This window comes from Hylobates moloch, unplaced genomic scaffold (assembly GCF_009828535.3).
Source record: "Hylobates moloch isolate HMO894 unplaced genomic scaffold, HMol_V3 SCAFFOLD_4, whole genome shotgun sequence".
Lineage (NCBI taxonomy): Eukaryota > Metazoa > Chordata > Mammalia > Primates > Hylobatidae > Hylobates > Hylobates moloch.
Genome location: NW_026652279.1, coordinates 90181780 through 90203033, shown reverse-complemented (window position 1 = coordinate 90203033; position 21254 = coordinate 90181780). Strand labels below are relative to the sequence as shown.

At 45.6% G+C, this 21254-nt stretch overlaps 1 protein-coding gene across 1 annotated transcript in view; it reads left to right on the top strand.

Annotated features, from left to right (window-relative positions):
* Positions 1 to 1904: 1904 nt before the first annotated feature.
* The window catches only part of ALOX5AP (arachidonate 5-lipoxygenase activating protein), a 51899-nt gene continuing 32549 nt past the window's right edge, over positions 1905 to 21254 (top strand). Inside the window, exon 1 of the mRNA XM_032150535.2 lies at positions 1905 to 2279. Coding sequence (XP_032006426.1) covers positions 2164 to 2279 — 116 coding nt within the window. The 5' untranslated portion in view covers positions 1905 to 2163. The remainder of the gene's footprint in view (positions 2280 to 21254) is intronic.

The window sequence follows — 21254 nt, the reverse complement described above, 5'->3', positions numbered from 1 at the left end:
TGAGTAGCACGTCATCCGTGTTCCTAGAAGATAGTGAGTTTAGACATAGTAGCCAAGCAACAGCAGAGCAGCCTCAACCAAAACGATTTTCCATTTTGGTGGGATGAATTGAAACACAAGCATCTTCTATCCAGGGCAGATTTGGGGATCATAAAGAATCAATCTGAGCTGGTACCACAATATTGGCTGCTGCATTAGTTTTCTAGAGTTGCCGTAACTAGTCTCACAAGCTGGGAGGCTTTACACAACAGACATGTATTGTCTCATAGTTCTGGATGCTAGAAATCTGGAATCAGGATGTCAGCTCCTGCTGAAGGCTGCAGGGGAGAAGCTGCTCCATGGTTTTCTCTTAGCTTCCGGTGTTGCCAGCAATCCCTGGTGTTCCTTGGCCTGCAGGCGGATCACTCCCATCTCTGCCTCCGTTGTCACATGGCATTTTCCCCGTGTGCCTCACTCTGTGTTCCTTCTCATAAGAACATCAGTCATATTGGATCACAGGCCCACGCTACTCCATTATCATCTCATCTTAACTTAACCAATTACATCTGCAGTGACCCTGTTTGCAAATAAGGTCACATTCTGAGGTTTCAGGAGTTAGAACATAGACAGATCTTTCAGGAACAAAATTCAAGTGATAACAGTTTCGAAGACAGACTAGTCCTGGAGTTTGTAAGGTGAGCCAGGACCAAGGTGCCAGGATTGCCATTTTGTAAGGTCCAGGAACAAAGTGATGTTAACAGAAATAACATGTCTTTGTTGTTTGTTTGTTTGTTTGTTTTTGAGACAGTCTTACTTCATCACCCAGGCTGGAATGCAGTGATACAATCTCGGCTCACTGCCACCGACATCTCCCAGCTTCAAGCGGTTCTCCTGCCTCAGCCTCTTAAGTAGCTGGGATTACAGGTGTGTCCCACCATGCCTGGCTAATTTGTGTGTGTGTGTGTGTGTGTGTCTGTGTGTGTGTGTGTGTGTGTATTATTATTTTTTTTTTCTTTTAGTAGGGACTGGGTTTCACCATGTTGCCCAGGCTGGTCTCGAATTCCTGCCCTCAGGTGATCCATGTGTCTTGGCCTCCCTAAGTGCTGGGACTACAGGCACAAACCAGCACGCCCAGACAGAAGGAATATGTTTCCTTCAAGTCTCACTTGACTGGCTGCTTCCCTAGATAACAACAGAGGATGTCGGTTGCAGTTCTCATTGCTGGGGAGTCTGAACTGGAATAAAACACCCACTATCCCCATCAGGCTTGCACTAGAGCCCAGCTCTAGCTGGAGAGAAAGAAGCTAACCCACACAGACACAGGACTGTAGGCATGGAGCGTCCGAGGGTATTTGGGTCCTGGCTCTGATGTGCCTAAGGCCAACTTCTCTCTGGCCATGATGGTGTGCATGAGCTCACTAATCTTCCTTTTTGCCTTCCATTTTCTCCAAACCTGACTTAGCAAAGGCTGGGCAAAAGAGGCTCTGTGTGAGTTCGAGCAAAGCCTGAGATGCTGGATTTTCCAAGATACAAGAAGGGGCTGGGGGCTGGGCGAACTGGTGGTGGAGGAGGGAAGGATTAATTTCCCAAGGAGGGGAAGGGGCCAGGACACAAGGCCCAGGGGACTTTGAAGAGGGGGTCATGGGTAGGAGGTAGATCAAGTGGAGTGACACAAAGGTCAGGAAAGAGGAAGTGTCCACAGTGTCCTTCGACAGACTTGAGTCTATGGGACTTCCTCCCTGCATGGTACAAGGAAATGAGCAAGTGAGATAATGTTGTAACTTCTGGCCCTTTGACATTGCACTGCCCCGATGTCACAGTTGGAAACTGTACCTGCCCCCATCCTTGTCTGGGGTGTGTTTGGTCTGGGGAGGGCTGGTGAAGCAAGAGGTACCGGGAAAAGGGACAGAAATTGCTTCCTATTGTCTGGGCATTTGGAGGTGAAGGGGTCACAGCTCTGGCAAAGATGGGGTTGAAAGAGCCCGGGCTCCAGGGAGGGGCAGCTCTGCATGGCCTGATTCCTGCACCCCACCTTTGCCCCCTTGCACCTCCTCTCATCTCCCGTTCCAGAACTCTCTGAAGAGGAGGACCCTGTCACATCTGGACAATTCTGCAAGAACTCTGTAGAACTGACTTCACTGTGAACCAGGCATTGTAGAACTCCAGAAGTCAACAGAAACAAAAATGCTCACATTTAATCGCAGTGCTCCCTGGCATACACAGAAGACTCTGAAAACTTCTGAATTTGGGAAATCCTTTGGCACCTTGGGGCACATTGGGAACATAAGCCATCAGTGCTGGTGTGTGTGTGTGTGTGTGTGTGTGCGCGCACGCATGTGTGCATCTTCTACCATGCCTCTTACAAATTTGACCTGGGCCCAGGGCCATGTTCAGTGGTTTTTAAGAACCGAGGCTCCCAGGAGCAGTATTGGGCAGCTAGAGCAGCCCCAATATCTACATCAAACTCTACCTGTTTCCGAACCAAATTTCTTCTAGAATTTTATTCCATAAATCTGAATTATGGTGTCAGACTCCTAGCAAACACTGAAGAAACTCTCTGCCTTGCATTAAATAACTGTGGTCTCCCTGAAAGAGTCCCCCTGGAGGTAACTCCTAGCCCTGGCTCTTTAGAGAACAGATGCTAAATAGGCATTAGGGGATATGATGGATGTGCTAACCTTCAAAAAAAAGGCCTGAGCTGAGTGGTCAGAGATTCACAAAAAGCTGACAGCATCTCTCTGTTCCATTGGAAGCTGAGTGATCTTTTCTGCTCTTTCCTGAGAAAGGCACTTGGGCAGGAAAAAGCTGTATCTCTGTCTTCACTGAGAGGATTTCCAAGTCCAAGGGTGAAGGACCAGAAGAGGGAGACCTGATGGGTCAATGTGGGACATCATCCACTTGAGTGAGAACCAGAGGGATCCCTTCATTGCCCAGAGCAGACACTCCATTTTGGGGGGCATCATTCATTCTTTCCTGTTCTACCTGCATTCCTCTGGCTCCTGCCCAGGGGAGGTGGCCGCTGGCAAGAGAGCTTGGTGGAGGTGGGAGGTGGGAAGTGGGGGGTGGGGGGTGGGGGTTCGTGCGCCAGGACCCAGCGCATAGTCTCCAGCCTGCTGATGGCTGTCTTGGATGCTTCAAAGGGGAGAAGATCCTAGACGTGGGAAACATTTGTGGGCGTTCTGCTGGGGCATCTGTAGTCTCTGAGAAGGCTACCAGTCTCTCCTAAGCTTACACCGTCATAGCCTTGGCACTTGTTGAATGTCTTTACTTAGCTTAGAGCCTCTGGTTCCTGTTAAGAAACTTAGGGCTTGCCACAGTGTTCATTTTCCTTTGCGGGCAACTCCGTTCCTGGCACTTATCATATTACGCACTGTACTCCCCACTTTGAGCTGTGTCAAGGTTCTGAGAATCTATCCCTTGGCTTGGGAGGGGTCATCTCTGTGGCCAGATCATTTCCTGATGGGTCCTGGGGCACCACAACACATAGAAGGCTTGTCCTCTCTCTGGGGTTCACTGCCTTGCTCCTTCTCCAGGTCAATATGTGACCTTGGACCAGTTGCTTGAGTCCCCTGGGCATTCAGAAACAATTGGGTTTCCCTGGCTTTGGAGCCTGGCAGGCTGGCTTTGAGAACTGGGCTTTAACTTGTCACGTGACTACGGCCAAGTTTCTGGGGCTCTCCAAGCTTCACCTCCTCTGTAAAAAGGGCAATAATATAATATCTGTCTTACTGGATTTTGTCCATGTTAGATGAGACACTGGGTGCAAAGCACTTGGTCCTGTGCCTGGCACAATTACTGCACTTAATGTATGATAGTTTTCTTATTATTCTAACAAACAGTATGGCTTTGGGAGTATAGTTCTGCCACATTGCAGTGGCCAGAGTGAAGGTGGTGAGTGCCTTCTGGGGCCCTGGGAGTCAGGGTTATCCGCATGCCCTTTCTTGCTTGCTCCTCAGCGTGGCTGCCTCTATGTCCACACCATGAAGACACAACAGGTAGTTTGAACCTCTGAGGCCCACAGTGGGATGGGGAGGCAGGGACATCACTTATGGGGTCGGAAGTCACCCATTCCCCAGGAAATGTCCCCAGCTGCCTTTTCCATGGCTCCTCTTGAAACCCTGTGGAGGCCACATTCGTGTTGGGGAGGTCTTTCCCATGAGGAAGTGCTCAGATGCCTAGGCATTTTGAAAAGCCCTCCATAGAGTTTCCTTTCATAACACATGAGCATCACCTTGGGCTTCTGGTTTTTTGTTTTGTTTTGTTTTTTTCCAGGACCTTATTTTCAGGTAAGTGGCCCTTTGACCCCTAAAGTTGTCCTTTCCTAGCTACCGAATCCAGCATTCAAAGTGATAAAACAAATATATAGTAATAGTAAAATATCAGCACTTAATGGCCTGATAAGAATGTCACTGCAATGCTGAGTTTGGGCCAACATTTGCTTACTCCTGCCATTGAGCCCGGGCTTCCCTCCAGAGCTGAGCTGCTGCAAGGGATCTGAGTAACTAGGGCTGTGTCAGAGTGGCGATGATAGCCACCGCATGCTAAGGAAGAGATCCCCAAGGACAAGGAGAATCCCACGCGGAGCTACTTGCTTCTTTGTCAGTCTTGTTTTTCTGTATTTCACAACCTTCTAAAACACAACCTCTCAACCGCTATAGTTGGCTTGCATTTTTCAATCACGAGCACAGCTTTACCTGACTCCATGCTTTGATTGACTATACCTGCCAACACCGCAACAACAAGGAAAGGGACACCGGCCTCATACCACTAGATAGTGTGTAGCCTGGGCATGAGGATAATTAAAAACTCTCTAGGGGATTTTAATATGTAACACCATTTGGAAATCATTGATGTAAGACCTTCTTACTCAACATGTGCTCCAAGGAGCAGTTGCATCAACTTATCAGAAATGCAGATCAGGCCGCACTTGGACCTGTAGAATCAGAGTCTGCATTTTATCAGATCCCGATGTTATTTGTATGAACACTAGCTTCTGAGAAGTGTTGCTTTAAGAGACTAAGGGAGTCAATCTACATCACTTTGCAGCTCTGTGTTCCTTAGTCATTGGCTAAAATATCAGCCCCCCTGCAATGAGCCATCCTCCCTTGTACAGTCGTTGATGGCCTGTGAACCTTTAGCCAACTGGAAGTGGGAGGGGACACAGTCCACAAAACACTATCCTGACTTCTGACACCAACTACAAGTTCAAGGGGTTCCCCAAACCACCCTGAGTTGTGAGAATGTGCTGGGAAATCTGACAGAACTCACTGAAAGTTGTTATACTCATGGTTATGATCTCTTATAGGGAGGGAACACAGATTAAAATCAGCCAAAGGAAGAAGTGCACAGCAAAGAGCCCAGGACAGTGCCTGACATGGAGCCCCCACGGCCCTCTCCCGTGGAGTCACGGACAGCGCCACTCTCCTGGCATTGACGTGTAACAACACGCAGGGAGTGTTCCCCACCAGGGAAGTCTCGGTGTCCAGGGTCTTTACTGTGGCTCTGTCACATGAGCACAGCTGAATGCCCCTGTGGCCGATCTGTTCCCAGACTCTCCACCGCTACACATCACTCACAGTCCCTGCTCTAAATCACACACCATGACCCAATGTCCCCAGGCAAATGAAAACACCTCTAGCAGGCACGATGTTCCAAAGCCTTAGAGATCACCTCTCAGAAGCTGAGGGCAGAAGCCAGATCTCTTTTTGGGCAGGGTTAAATTCTCTATTACTGTTTTTGAAAAAACTCCCAAATTGAGTTTTTCCCCTTCACTTACAGCAACATAACAACAATCATCAACGCAGAAGACTTCTGTGAGCAAAGGCGTGGGGGAAAACCCCAAGCAGTAGACACCAGCTGGTGTCCTCCAATTTGATTCTGACGCTGTCTACTGAGAGATAGTGTCAGATCCTCAAGACTAAACCCTCCTTCTCCCAGTCAGAGGGCTGGCCTTTGGACTGCTGACCAATCCACTTCAAGTTGAGGTTCCCACCGCCCCGCTCTTTGGGTTTGATTGATTTGCTAGAGTGGCTCACAGAAACACAGCTACCAGTTTATTGCGAAGCACATTTTAAAGGATAAAAGTAGGCAGATAAAGAGATGCATAGGGCGAGGTGTGGAAAGGTCCCGAGTGCAGGAGCTTCTGTCCCTGTGGAGCTGGGGTGCACCACCCTCTCAGTACATGAGCGAGTTCTCCTTCACCTGCCTGTCAGCCTCTGCATGTTCAGCTCCCCATCCCAGTCCTCTTGGGTTTTTATGGAAGCTTCAAGACACCCACATTCTTTCCCCAGGGTATAGGGCAAGACCTTCTCTGGGGAGGGTTCTAAGACCCACAATCAGAAAGGTGGGGTGGGGGCAAGATTAGAGTCCTGCCTTGAGGGGCAGGTGAAAGGGGTGGGGGGAGTAGGTCAGAAAAATTTTCTTTTTCTTTTTCTTTCTTTTTTTCTGAGATGGAGTTTCACTCTTGTTGCCCAGGCCGGAGTACAATGGCGCAATCTCAGCTCACTGCAAACTTCGCCTCCCAGGTTCAAGTGATTCCTCTGCCTCAGCCTCCTGGGTAGCGGGGATTACAGGCCTGTGCCACCATGTCTGGCTAATTTTGTATTTTTAATAGAGACAGGGCTTCTCCGTGTTGGCAGGCTGGTCTCAAACTCCCAACCTCAGGTGATCCACTCGCCTTGGCCTCCCAAAGTGCTGGGATCACAGGCGTGAGCCACCGCGCCTGGCCAAAAGATTCCATCTTTGAGGCCTTCCTCTGAGGTCTAACACACTCAACATTATAACAAAAGACTGTAATAAGGGCTATGGGAGTTATGAGCCTGGAACTGTGGATGAAAACCTATTACAGATATGCATATATATATATGCATATCTATAATAACTCCACAACTACACACTGCCTTCTTGCTCATTTCTTCTCTCCATGTCTCTGACCCACCCTTGCCCCCTTCCTCCATCCTTTTCTCCATTGCATACCCATCGACTGTGCCCTTTGGAATGCTCACACCATGAACTGCAAACTCTCTTGTGGCTTCAGCCTTTTCTCTGAAAGTTCCTCTCACCTATTGTTTTCTTTGGAACCTGCCATCCCTGCCACCTTCTCAAAAAAGGCCTTTTATTCTCTCCATTCCACAAAGCTCAGGGTCAAAACATGGGGTTTACACTGGAAGCTGAGGTCACATCAGTAGCCAGGATCAGGGTAGCCTTAGCTGCCCAATGCAGCTCCCAGGCCTCCTGTAAAACCTTGACCTTTGAGGTCATGACAGCCCTCTCCCGCTATACTCATAGCTGACCACTGAACACCTGGACACTCCCTCCCCCAAGTTCACAGAGAATGTGGGCATATGTCTTACAGTATTCCCCTGATCCAAACTACTGCCTTCATCTTGAGTGACAGCAGCATCTTTCCGATGTCTTGGCCTGCCTAGCTTTATTTTTGTGTTCTGCCATCATGTTGCCACTTCTGTTGCCATCGTGCCTGTCAGCGCAGTGCAGGCTGTGGTGAAATCCCATGAGCTCAGGCATCACACTGACCGGTTCTGAGTCCTGTTTCAGTTGTCAGCTAGTTGTGCAATGGTGGGAAAGGGACCCACACTTTCCAAGCCTCAATTCACTCATCTATGGCTTGGTGACAATAATGGAGGTTGATTTAAAGTCCTTTGTAAGAATTAAGGGTTGTAATAGATATAAAGTGCTGTATCTGGTATACCTAGAAAACATTCCATAAAAGTTAGTCATTGTTGGTCATGTAATGATGACTCTCTAGGCTAGGATTTCAGCTTCATTGCATGCACATGGTGCACTCACACGGCGTGACCTCTCTCTGTCTCAGTATCCTCATCTGAGGCCCGGGATAATCATAGCTCTTCAAGGGGATGTCATAAAGATTAAATAATATGTGTAAGACTGCCTGCATTTAGCTGCATTCAACAAATATTTCTGTATCCTTCTCCTCATTTCTCCTTACTTTCTTGCTTTTTATCTGCTCTAGGTATAGATTTCAGAGAACTAAGCTTGTTACGATCCTTCATAAAATAACCAGGCTGGTTAGGGCATTTCCAAGAGTCAATACTGTTTAGTGACTATTCTCTGTTTAATCTATTTTGATTGTCCAGGGTCATCTTTTGCTATGTCATAGGTCGTTGGCTTCTTCTAGAGAAGTGACACTATGGACAAGTTCCAAGTGAGTGAGGCAACTGGTCAGGATATTCTGCTGAAAAACTTAGGTCAGTTCTAATTCATGATTGTAATTCAATCACAGCCTGAGAATAGTAGGACTGTGGTTCAAATGCTCTTTTCCCTTTTTTTTTTTCCCAGAGGATAATTTTTTTTTTTTTTTTTTTTTTTTTTGAGACGGAGTCTTGCTCTGTCACTAGGCTGGAGTGCAGTCGCGTGATCTCAGCTCACTGCAACCTCCGCCTCCTGGGTTCAAGCAATTCTCCTGCCTCAGCCTCCCAAGTAGCTGGGACTACAGGCGCATGCCACCACGCCCAGCTAATTTTTGTATTTTCAGTAGAGACGGGGTTTCCCCATGTTGGCCAGGGTGGTCTTGATCTCTTGACCTCATGATCCGCCCACCTCGGCCTCCCAAAGTGCTGGGATTACAGGCATGAGCCACCGCACCCGGCCTCTAGAGGATAATTTTTAAATGTGCTTTTGCATTTGGAAAATGTGATTGGCATTTTTTTCTAATTTTCTAATATGATACGCTGTCGGGTGCTATGGATTACTTAAACCCTCTGGCCACCTAGAAAGATCTTTAAGTGGTTCTCAACAAGCTTCATAAGCAATGTAAATTGTATTATCTCTCAGGATGTGTGAGAACATCTGTTTTTCTTCTAATGCAGTAAACATATAAGGGTCTCTTGGGATATCTTTTAAATAGACTTAATACAACATTCAGGAATGATAACAATATATAACCACAGTCGTAAGGGAATGTGAGCATTTCATATTAATAACATTGGAACTTTATGTTTAATACAGTGTTAAAAGTTGACAAACATGTAGGAGTCAGAAAATTCAATTAAAATTATCACAGTAATATGAATTTAGCCACATCCTGTGTTAGTTATGAAATCCATTTAACACCTCAAACAGTAATATTTTTAGCCAAAATATTTTCAAAAGGAAAACAGGAACTAAACCACTTTCATGCAATATATACTCTGTTAATATGGTCAGGCTAATTTTGCTGGGGGAAGGAACTTAACTTTTGAATATTTGAATGCCCAGTCATTTAATCTGAATAGCCTATTTCCTTGCATGTTGCAAAATTTCTGTCAAAAGGCAGAAAAAGAAATCTCTTCTCCCTTCTCATCCCTAAGAGAATGGGTTGTCTATACCCTGAGAGCATTTTATGGAGGGGACAACCACTTTTCTAATTTTCCTTCCCACTTCTCTGTGGGCACAGATGCTCTTTGGTTGAAAGAGTTGTAATTCAGTCCCAAGATGAGGTGTGGATACTGCATCCCTAACCTAGATCTGGGGACCCCATAGCCACACATATGGGGGAAATGGAGCTTGTCATTCAGTTCTGCAGCCATTGCACAGGGTTCATGGACTCTTCATTGATCCCACCCCATGCTCCTTCTCTCTGCTAGCCGAATACACTTCTCTCTTCTTTATCAGGAGGCCATAGGAGATGGGCATTCATTTTTAATACACATACATCTGCATCAAGTCTAATTTTGCCATGTCTCAATCCAACTGTCAAATGGGTTGTTTGGGGGCTATGGTGCTTATCAAACGTTAACTCAAGAATAGCCAAAATCAGCCAAGCAAGGAGAACTTCAGCAACATTCCCAAATGGCCCCAACCAAGTACTGTAAGACTGAGGATAGCTAAAGCGTCTTCAGAAGGACTTCTCAGGCAGTGGCACCGACATTCATCTGGTTGTTTAAGTCAGAAATCTGAGCACCATTCTTGACTCCTCTTCCTTACTCCCCATCCCTCACTAAGCTTTGTGCTGCTATTTAGTAAACAGACCCTCAATGCACAAACTTCTGTCCAAGGCCATGGCCACCACCCTAGTCTAATCCATCATCTGTTCTCTGGAACAGACGGCAGCTGCTTTCCCTGTCTCCGTGCTGGTCTCTCAATCCATGCCCCACACTGCAGCCAGAGTGCTCTACAATGCAAATCCTTTTGTGAGACTCCTCCTCTTAAAATCTTCAAGTGGCTTCTCTTTGCTCCAAGGATCATTTTGAAACTCCTTAATGGAAGAGGCATGGCCCTTTGTGATGTGGTTCCCCAGCCCCTCCCACATCATCTTTTCAATCAGATTTCCCACTAAATGGAAATTTTTTCAGGTCCTCAACTTTATGGTGACTTTCTCTTGCTCAGGATCTTTGAACATATTGTTTCTTCTTTCCTTTGGTATTTGCCAAGACACCACTTCCTCTGGTAAGATTTTCCTGACATCCTCTATAAAAAAAGATTGAGATAGTTGACTAGCCAAAATGTTTCCCATTCATTCCAAGCTCTATTCAAGGCAATAAAGTGCCCGGCTGACAGATTGCATTCCTCGTCTTTTCTGAAGCTAGCAATGGCCATGCAACAGCATTCTGGCCAATAAGACAGAAGTGGAAGTTGAAGGGTGGGATTTCCAAGAAAGCTCGTTGAAGACATAATACCTCATTTCACTTCTTACTCTTTCTCTTTCCTGCTTCCTAAACTGCGGTGCAGATGGCAGACACTTCAAAGCTGTCTCAGGCAATCAGGTGATGTTAAGGCAGAAACCTGCTTTATGATGGGTAGAACAGGGAGAAAGAAGGCACTTATGTTCTTGTTCACCTTGGACCACACCAGGCCTGGCTTGCCTACCCCTGGAATTCCTTTAATGAGAGGCAAATGAAAGCTTACGTGTTTAAGCCATTGTTATTTTTGTTGTTGTTGTTTATATGCAAAAGAACTTAATCCTAACCAATATTGACACTTGGGTCTATTGCTTGGTACCAAGCCAGTGCATGACACATGGTATATATGCTCAGTAAGTGTTTGTTGAATGAGTGAAGAAATGAAAGAACGTAGAGGATATATAACAGTCCTGCCCAGATGTCATCTGATCCTCTTTAGGATCGGGGCCTGTAAAACTGTATCTGATATAGTTTGAATATTTGTTCCCTACAAATCTCATGTTGAAATTTGATCCCTAATATTGGAAGCAGGGCCTAGTAGGAGGTGTTTTGGTCATGGTGATAAATGGCTTGGTGCCGTTCTCACAGTAACAAGTGAGGTTTTATTCTAGTGGTTCCTGCAAGAACTGATTGTTAAAAGAGCCTGGATCCTTCCATCTCTCTCTCACTCTTGCTTCCTCTCTCTCCTTGTAATCTCTACAAGCTCTTCACCTCCCCTTCTCGTTTTGCCATAAGTGGCAGATTTCTGAGGCCTCACCAGAAGCAGATGTTGGTTCCATGCTTCTTGTACAGCCTGCGGAACCATGAGCCAAATCAACTTCTTTTCTTTTTAATTACCCAGTCTCAGGTATTCCTTTATAGCAACACAAATGGACTAAGACAGTTTCTAATGCTATGGTTCCTTTAGTAGGTCAGTGTAAAACCCTGGATCACTCCTGTAACAAATTACTTGGAACTCTTCTCACCACACATATTTAAAAATAGTTGCCATGTTGAAAATCCGATCAGATCATATTTTATTTCAAATCCAACAACTCATTGCTAAAGAGATACAAGAAGCAGAAAATACAGAGAGACTAATGTGTTGATGATTTTTGTGAGGGACATCAGGTCTGTGTCTAGATTCATTTTTTTGCACGTGGGTGTCCAGTTGTTCCAGCACCATTTGTTGAAAAGACTATCTTTGCTCCACTGTATTGCTTTTTCTCCTTTGTCATAGATACCTTGTCACCTTACCTTAGAGTCACAGATGAATGGTCCTATTACTTAACTACTGAAAATACAGGCCAAAGCAAACAGAGGAGTAAGGGATATATAATAAAGTATTTGTGTACTTGACTTGGCTCTAAAGGAAACTTTGCGTGTCTGTGTAAAAAGAATGGGTGATAGAGTTTCATTCAATATTTCTAATCTTTCTGAAATACAAAGCCAGGACATCCTCTAATCCATACATTCCATTGTTTCGTTAATATAAATTCCTTTGTTAAATCCTTATTAAATAAAGTTATTTATGTCTCTATGAAACTCATTTTAACTCCTAAGTGAAAAATACTACTGAGCTAATTAAACATCAAACATTTTTAATTTTTAAAATTTTTTTAGAGACAGGGTCTTGCTATGTTGCCCAGGCTGGCTTTGAACTCCTGTGCTCAAGCGATCCTCCAAACTCAGCCTCCCGAGTAGCTGGGACTACAGGTGCATGCCACTGTGCTCAGCTAAAAAAATTTTTTGAAATGCTCTTTTAAAATCGATTTTATGGAAGTATAAGTTACATACAATAAAATGTACTCATTTTGAGCGTACAGTTTGACAAGTTCCGACAAATGTGAACAACCATGTAACCATCACCAAAAATAAAGATATGAGACATTTCCATTACCCCAAAAAGTTCCCCTGTGTCCCTCTCCAGTCAATATCCAGCCCTAGCCCCAGCCCCAGGCAACCACTGATCTGCTTTCTGTTGCTATAAATTGTACTTATCTTTTCTAGTGTTTCATACAGATGGAATCATACCTCATTCACTCTTTTGTGTCTGTCTTCTTTTGTTCAGCATAATGTTTTTGAGATTCATCTATGTTGTGTGCCTCAGTAGTTTGTTCTTTTTATTACTGGATAATTCCATTATAAGAATATACCACAATTTATTTATCCATTTACTGCGTGATGGGGATTTTGTTGTTTCCAGCTTTGAACTATTTTGAATCCTAAAAGACTGCCAGTTTTGAATGAGACCCCAGAACAATGAATGTAGGCTCTGTATACAAGTTCAGGCTGCTGGGCAAGCTGCTCTGCCACTTAGGCCTTAAGACCCATCTGATATGATGGTGCTTAAAGTGGCTGTGATGGAAAGGGAGGCTGTTTGGAGCCTCTGGCGGCCCTTTATAGGTGAACCCCAGCATAGCACCTAATGATTTGGAGCAAAGCTGTGTCATTCCCCGAAGATAACTATTCACCTTTTGAGAAACATCTTCTAGCTACTATCAATAATAAACACAGAATGCATCACCATAGGCCACCATGTTGTCTTTTGACCTGAGTTTCCATCGTGAACAAGAGTCATCTGACCCAAGGCAGAAAGTTGGGTGCACACAGCAGTGTTCCGTCATCAAATGGAATATGAGATTGGGCCCAAGTAGGTCCTGCAAGCACAAATAAGTTGCAAGAGCAAGTAGTACAGGCGCTTGGCCTGGCCAGTACGATTGCCAAGTTGACTGCTTCCTCTCAGTCTGCATCTGTGGCTTCATGGGGCGTTTCCTATGACTACTTGATGGAGGAAAAAACAAATTGGAGCATAGTTTATAGTGCTGGTACTACCCAAAGTGGCCAGCTGAGGCAATACAGCTCCACTCTGGGGTGCCTGTGAAGGACAGTGCCAAAGGAAAACCCCCTCAGTGAGCAGACCTTGGAGCAATAGAAGTGGGTGTTCATTTTATCTAGAAGAGAAGATGGGCATAAGTTACAGATTTACACAAAATCACAGAGAGCGGTTAATGGTTTAGTCTGATGGTCAGGAACTTCCAAGAGACACGATTAGAAAACTGGTGACAAGGAGTCCTGGGGAAGAGGTATATGGATACCTCTGAATACACACAAAACGTGAGAATATGTATCCTACATGAATGTTAACCAAAGAGCAGCCACAGCAGAAGAGGATTTTAAAATCAGTTGAATAAGATGATTCATTCTGACAGCATCAACTAGTCTCCTTCCCCAGCCACTGTTGCCCAATGGGCTTACATATATCATGGCCATGGGGGCAGGGCTATGTATGGACACAGCAACATGGATTTCCACTCATCAAGGCCAATTTGGCTCCAGCCATTGCTGAGTGCTCAGCCTGCCAAGATAGAAATCTACGCCAATATGGCACCATTCCCTGGGCTAGAAAACCAATTGGTGGAAGGTTGATTACATTGGACCATTTCCATCATGGAAGGGGCAGTGCTTTGTCTTCCCTGGAATAGACATTTACTCTGGATATGGATGTGCCTTCCCTGACTACTACAATGCTCTGCCAAACCCACCATCCATGGGCTTAATTTTATTTGTTATAAAATTTCAACCACCATTGCTTCTGACCAAGGAAGTAATCTTACAGCAAAGGAAATACAGATATGAGCTTCTGATCATGGGCTTCACTGGCCTCACAGTGAAGCAGGTGGCCAGATTAGAACAGTGGAATGGATTTCAAAGGCTCAGTTACAGCACCAGCTGGGTAGCAACACTTTGCTGGCCTGGGGTTGTGTCCTCCAGGATGCTTTAAGTCAGTGACCAATATATGATGCTATTTCTCCCATTGTCAGGATTCATGGGTCCAAGAATCATGGGGTCAAAATGGGAGTGGCTTTTCTCACTGTCACCCTGGTGTTCGAGTAGTAATTTTTCCTTCCCATTCCTGTAACTTTGGGCTCTGCTATTGCAGAAATCTTAGATCTTATGGGGGGAATGCTTCCATCAGGGAATACAATGGTGGTTCCACTAAACTGACAGCTGAGTTTGCCATCTCCTCATGCCAGTGAATACACAAGCAAGGAAGGGGGTTCCTTTCCCACAGAGGGTGACTGATCCTAATTACCAAGGAGAAATTGGACTGCCACTTCACAATGAAGGTGAGGAGTATGTACTCTATGTGTCTGTGATTAATGTCAATAGAAAGTGACACCAACCTAGTACACAGAGGACTGATCATGGTCCAGGCCCTTCAGGAATGAAGATTTGAGTCACCAAGCAAGGAACTTGGACTCACTGAGGTGGGCATATTCTAAGGAGAATATTTTATCTATGTCAATCTATGTCCATCTATATTCCATCTATGTTCTGCTTGGAATTCCTATTCATGAACATGGGGAATTCCAAGGGGAATATAGAATGAGTAGTGGAAGGTAGTTACAAATGTCAGTCAAAAACCACACAACCAGTTTGAGAAATGAGGAAGGTAGTAGTGTTGAATATTTCTTCTTTATCTTGATATTAATGTATCTGTGCATATATTAACCAGTTTATTTATTTATTATTGTTTTTTAGATGAGCTCTCACCATGTTGCCCAGGCTGGTCTTGAACTCCTGGGCTCAACTGATCCTACCGCTTAGTCCTCCAAGTAGCTGGGACTACAGGCATGCACCACCATACCCAGCTAACCAGTTTTTTTCCTATTCCTCCACTCAATTTCTCTACTATACAACATAATATGTGTTAATGGTAGTTAACTTTGTATCTCAGTATTAAGTTACAAGATATCAAAAAGGGAATGCGACTTAGTTACAAGCAGAATGAATATCACTCAAAGATGAATAAAGAGAAGAGGATTAATGCATTTTCTGTTGTATGAGAGAAAGTTTCATTGTTAGGCGGAAGCATGATTTTGCCTTTTTTTTTTTTTTTTTCCAAAGTCTCATTCTGTGGCCTAGGCTACAGTGCAGTGGTGCGATCTTGGCTCACTGCAACCTCTGCCTCCTGGGTTCAAGTGATTCTCCTGCCTCAGCCTCCAGAGTAGCTGGGATTACAGGTGCGCCAGGCTAATTTTTGTATTTTTAGTAGAGAAGGTGTTTCTCCATGTTGGCCAGGCTGGTCTTGAACTCCTGGCCTCAAGTGATCCACCTGCTTTGACCTTCCAAAGTGGTAGGATTACAGGTGTGAGCCACTGTGCCCAGTCACCATGGTCTTTTTGGGAGGCAACTTTAGCATGGTTAAGAGGTGCGAATGGATGCTAAGCTAACACCAGGTAAGCCCTGGTAGATTTGTATTGTGTCAGTGTGCCTGCCCTGGAGCCATGTTTCCCCAAATTCACTTTTTCTATGTACCTCTGGATTAGTGTGGGCCACTGGAGACATTTCACACGAGATGAGGAAGGTGGGAGTGAAGGAGCAGCATCTTTTTACACTAAGCAGGTCAGGGTGGGCATGTGGCTCTGTCTCACATTGTTGGGAATCTGCCCATCATCTGGTTGGCTTAGGTCAGTGGCTGAGCTCACAGCTGTTCCAGCTTCTGCTGGAAACTCCTTCGGTTTCTCTGACTGCTCTGTGATGTGATTCTCCTGCAGAAAGCCCCAACGTTGAAGTTGGGGCTTCATGTTGGTGAGTGATATTTATGGGTTTTAGCCCATCCTGCGGTTTCTTGCAAATTTCAGTGTCAGCTCAGTCTTGCGGGTTTTGGGTTGTCCTTGCTTCCCACACTTCATGCCTTTCTTGCCCTCCTGACAGGCTGCCCTTTAGATTTTAGGATTCAGCAGCAGCCACAGAAGCAGCAACCTCACTGTTTTTTTTGGTTTTTTTTGTATTTTTTGAGAAGGAGTCTCGCTCTTTCGCCCAGGCCGGATTGCAGTGGCGCTATCTTGGCTCACTGCAACCTCCGCCTCGCGGGTTCACGCTATTCTCCTGCCTCAGCCTCCCAAGTAGCTGGGACTACAGGCGCCTGCAATCACGCCCGGCTAACTTTTTGTATTTTTAGTAGAGACGGGGTTTCACCATGTTAGCCAGGATGGCCTCGATCTCCTGACCTCATGATCCCCAGCCTCGGCCTCCCAAAGTGCTGGGATTACAGGCGTGAGCCACCGCGCCCGGCCGCAACCTCACTGTTAAGGGTTGAATTGTGTCTCCCCAAAAGGTAGGTTAAGGCCCTACCTGCCAGGACTTCAGAATGTAACCTCATTTGGGAATAGCATCATTGCAAATGTAATTAATTAAGATGAGGGCATACTGGCTCAGGATGGGCTCCTAATTCAATACAACTAATGTCCTTATAGGACGGCCACAGGAAGACAGAGACGCCAGGGGAGAATACCATGTGCTGATGGAGGTGGTGGCAGCTGCCAGCCAAGGATTATAACCAGAAGTCGGGAAAAGGCAAGAAGGAATCCTCCCTTAGTGATTTTAGAGGGAGCATAGCCCTGCTGACACCTTGATTTTGGACTTTTATTCCCTAAAACTGTAAAACAATACACTTCTGTTGTTTTAAGCCACTCAGTTTGTGCTACTTTGTTACGGCAGCTCCAGAAAACAAAAACACACTCAGACTGTTTAATCAGCCTCCATAATTGCATAAAGTCTAACCCCTATAATAAATCCCTTAAAAATGTCTGTGTATATATATTTAAAAATATAAAATATCTTCTAGTGGTTCTGCATCTCTGGTCAATCCCTGACTGATACAGAATATGTATTTTCATTTCTAATGATGAAATACCTGAGTGAAATTTCTAGGACGTATGGTAAGTGTATGTTTAGCTTTTTAAGAAACTGCCAACTTGGGGGAATTGCTTGAGGCCAGGAGTTCAAACAGCCTGGGTCACACAGTGATTCCCTGTCTCTACAAAATAAAAAATATTAGCAGCGTGTGGTGGTGTGTGTCTGTAGTCCCAGCTACTCAGGAGGCTGAGGTGGGAGATTCACCTGAGCCCAGATCTTTGAAGTTATAGTGAGCTATGATCATGCACTGCACTCTAGCCTGGGTGACAGAGTGAGAAAGCTGGTCTCTAAAAAACAAACAAACAAACAAACAAAAAAGAAACTGTCAAACTCTTCCCAACATGTTGCCATTTTTACATTTACCATTTTCCATTCTTACCAGCAATGACTGATAGTTCCAGTTGCTCCATACCCTTGCTGACTGTTCCAACAGGTGTATCGTGTTATCTCATTGTAGTTTGAATTTGTATTTCCCTAGTGACTAACGACGTTTAACATCTTTTCATGCATCTATTGACTGTATGTATATCTTCTTTAGCAAAATATCTGTTGTCATTTGAAGAGCAGAAGTTTTACATTTTGATGAAGTCTAATTTATTGATTTTTTTTTCTTGGATGGCTCATGCTTTTTGTATTACCTAAAAAACATTTGCCTTCTTCATGGTCACAAAGACTTTCTCCTATGTTTTCTTTTGGAAGCTTTATATTTTTAGTTTTTATGTTTATGTTTAAGACCCATTTCTAGTTATAATTTGTGTGATTTTTTAGAAGGGTCAAGGTTCATTTTCTTTCCCATAAGAATGTACAGTTGTTCTAGCACCCTTGTTAAAAAGACTTTCCTTTCCCCATTGAATTACTTTGTCAAAAATCAACTGAGCATATATGGGCATCACAAATTTTAATCCCATTAGAACTGAATGTTCCCAAGGCAGGCCACACCCATGACTGACCTCCTTTCCTTGGATTGCCTACAAAACAGATAAAGCTAAGTCTGGAGCAAAGAAATCCATGTCTAACCTGTTTTTTTTTTTTTTTTTTTTTTTTTCGAGATGGAGTCTCACTCTGTCTTCTAGGCTGGAGCGCAGTGGCGTGATCCCAGCTCACTGCAATCTCTGCCTCCTGGGTTCAAGTGATTCTCCTGCCTCAGCCTCCCGAGGAGCTGGGATTGTAGGCGTGCACCACTATGCGCATCTAATTTTTGTATTTTTAGTAGAGATAGGGTTTTGACATTTTGGCCAGGCTGGTCTTGAACTCCTGACCTCAGGTGATCTGTCCGCCTCGGCCTCCCACAGTTTTGTGATTATAGGCGTGAGCCACCGTGCCTGGCCTTAACCTTTGTTTTCTTACACAACACACTACGTGATGTTTTCCATATGCATGGGTCATTTGCTTCATTTTCCTACAAATGCATAAGCAATACACTGTGTGGTGTGAGTTTGTGATGGGAAAAGGAAGAGGTTTTGTGGATACTACATTGGCTTCCTGCTATCTGTCTGTGTGAATGGCTATGGACTTTGTGTTCTATTTGTTCACTTTGCACCAATATGATCAGCTTACAACTTAAGATTCTAGAGAAAGAAGATCGTATCTGTAAAGCACTCTGAGCATGTGTGGAGTTTAATCAATAGCGTATGAGGTTACAGCAAATTCACTATCTTTGTTTCTTCACCTATAGAATGGCATGAGGATTCATCTCAATTTAGTTCAATTCTGTTCAGAAACATGAGCTAGCTGTTCACAGAAGGAAAGCCCACCTGACTGTGGCCAGGGAAGGAGAAACGACACTTTAACCAGGTTGATTTGGTTCTCACAGACACCATTGGCATGTGACATCTGGAACAGACCATGCCTGGTCTCTCCATTCATATCACTTACCATTCAGCTCAATACTGGTCTGAATATTCTTTAGACTAACTGAAATGAAAAGGAACTGTTGTGTCCACTATCCATAATTCCAGCCTGTAGACCTGGGCTGTATCTCTATGCCCTGCCTGGCACTGACCCCACCTCCTGCTCCCTCTCCCTCACCACCAGTCAATCCTCGTCCTAATGAATAGGAGGGAAGAGATGTCACGAGATGGCAACGTGCACCCTGAAGTGAGGATGAAGGCTACGTGAATGTTGTAGGCTGACAGCTGGGCATAGTGGCCCCGTTGCCATGGTGATGGAGGCATGTTGATGCGAAGTGTCTGCACAGCTCCTAGGATTTTTAACAGCAGCTGGGCAGAGCCTCAGCGTCCCTGAATTGTTGTCCCCCTGAGTCACTGCTTGGCCCCAGCTGTCCTGATCTCTGTTGACAAATGGTTGTCCTTCACAGTCAAACTACTAACAGTACTCTAATTAATGAATGTGCTAATTATTCTTGCCTACTCCCAGCACATTTGTCTAACTAACCTGTCACACACAGATCAGTGCAGCATATGCATAATTACGGAGGGCGCTGGGAGCAGGGGATGGGCGGGAGAGGGGTGGGCTCACAGCCCTGTCGCTGTGGGATATTTCTTGTAAAATTATCTTTGCTAACGGTCAGATGTCGTGGGGATATGTTATTTCCCGTGAAGTGTATATGTCTTCCTTTCTTTCCTTCCTAAAAATCTCTCTGCAGGGCTGAGGGGCCATTGCTCAGTGCTTTAGCCTGTGAGGGGATTGCCAGGCACAAATGCAGAAGGACCAGGGAGCCCCAGGTTCTGAAGACGATTCCAGTAGCAGCACGTAGGGTGATTAAAACCCCAGACTTTAAAGCCAGACCGTCCTGGGCTTGAACCCTTGTTCTGCTCCTTGCTGTGTGGGTCTTTGACTTGACCTCATTTTTTTTTTTTTTTTAAAGACAGGATCTCCCTCTCTTGCCCAGGCTGGGATGCAGTGTTGAGATCACAGCTCACTGAAGCCTCCATCTCCACAGCCTCAAGCGACCCTCCTGCCTCGGCCCCGAGTAGCTGGGACTACAGGTCTGTGTCACCACGTCCAGCTAATTTATTTTTTGTAGAGACGGGGGTCTTGCTATGTTGCCCAGGCTGGTCTCCAACTCCTGGACTCAAGCCATCCTCTAGCCTCAGCCTTCCAAAGTGCTGGGACTACAGGCGTGAGCTACCGTGCCAGGCCCTTGACCACATTTTTAAACCCTCTGAACCTCAGTTTCACTTTCTGGGCAATGGGAGGGGGGTAATTTGTCCCTCAGAGGGTTGCACTGAGGAGCAAATGTGAGGCTCTGGGTACAATGCCCAGTACAGACTAGGTCCCCACCACACAGCCGCTCAGCGCCTCCGGATTCCGGGCTGCTCTGGGCTGCGGCCAGGCGGTCTTGTGCGGGAATCCGGGCAGGCAGGGCGGGCTGCGCTCCCCTCCCCGGCTCTCCCGGTGCCCCTTGTCTTTCTGTTTGTTCCGTCTCAGCAGCTCTCTATTGAGATGAATGGCATTTCCAGAGGCTTCACCTCTGATAAGTGTTCCTCTGCAGCTGCAGCCAGAATCTTAATGTGCGCGCTGTAATTTAATGGCCGTCTCAGCTATTAACACGCTCTTCCCGGGTGAAGTGGACTCCCTCCATCCCCGGGCCTCTGCACGTGCTCTGCGCGCTGGTTGGGGGTGACTCCAAGGAGCTCAGAGCGGGGTGCTCGGCACCTCTCGCCAGGCGCCTTTGGACCTTCGAAAGCGCAAATGGCTGGACTTTTCTCCCATGTGTGGGGCCCCAGAAGGTGTGGGTCCCTGGGTTTCCACGGAGCCCGGAAGGTTTCCAGTGGTGGTGGGGGCTGACCACGTTGGTCCCCGTGGGTGCTGTTTTCATGTGCCGCCAGATTGGGATGAGTTTTAAAGACAGAAGCGTGTAGGATAGAGAAACTTCTTTAAAAAATGCAAATTTTAATCTGGGGATTATAAGTATTGGACAGTCAAGTGCAACAGTAAATACACCTCTCACTCCCTCCTCCCAATTTTTCTTTGTGGGATTAATCAGTCCCC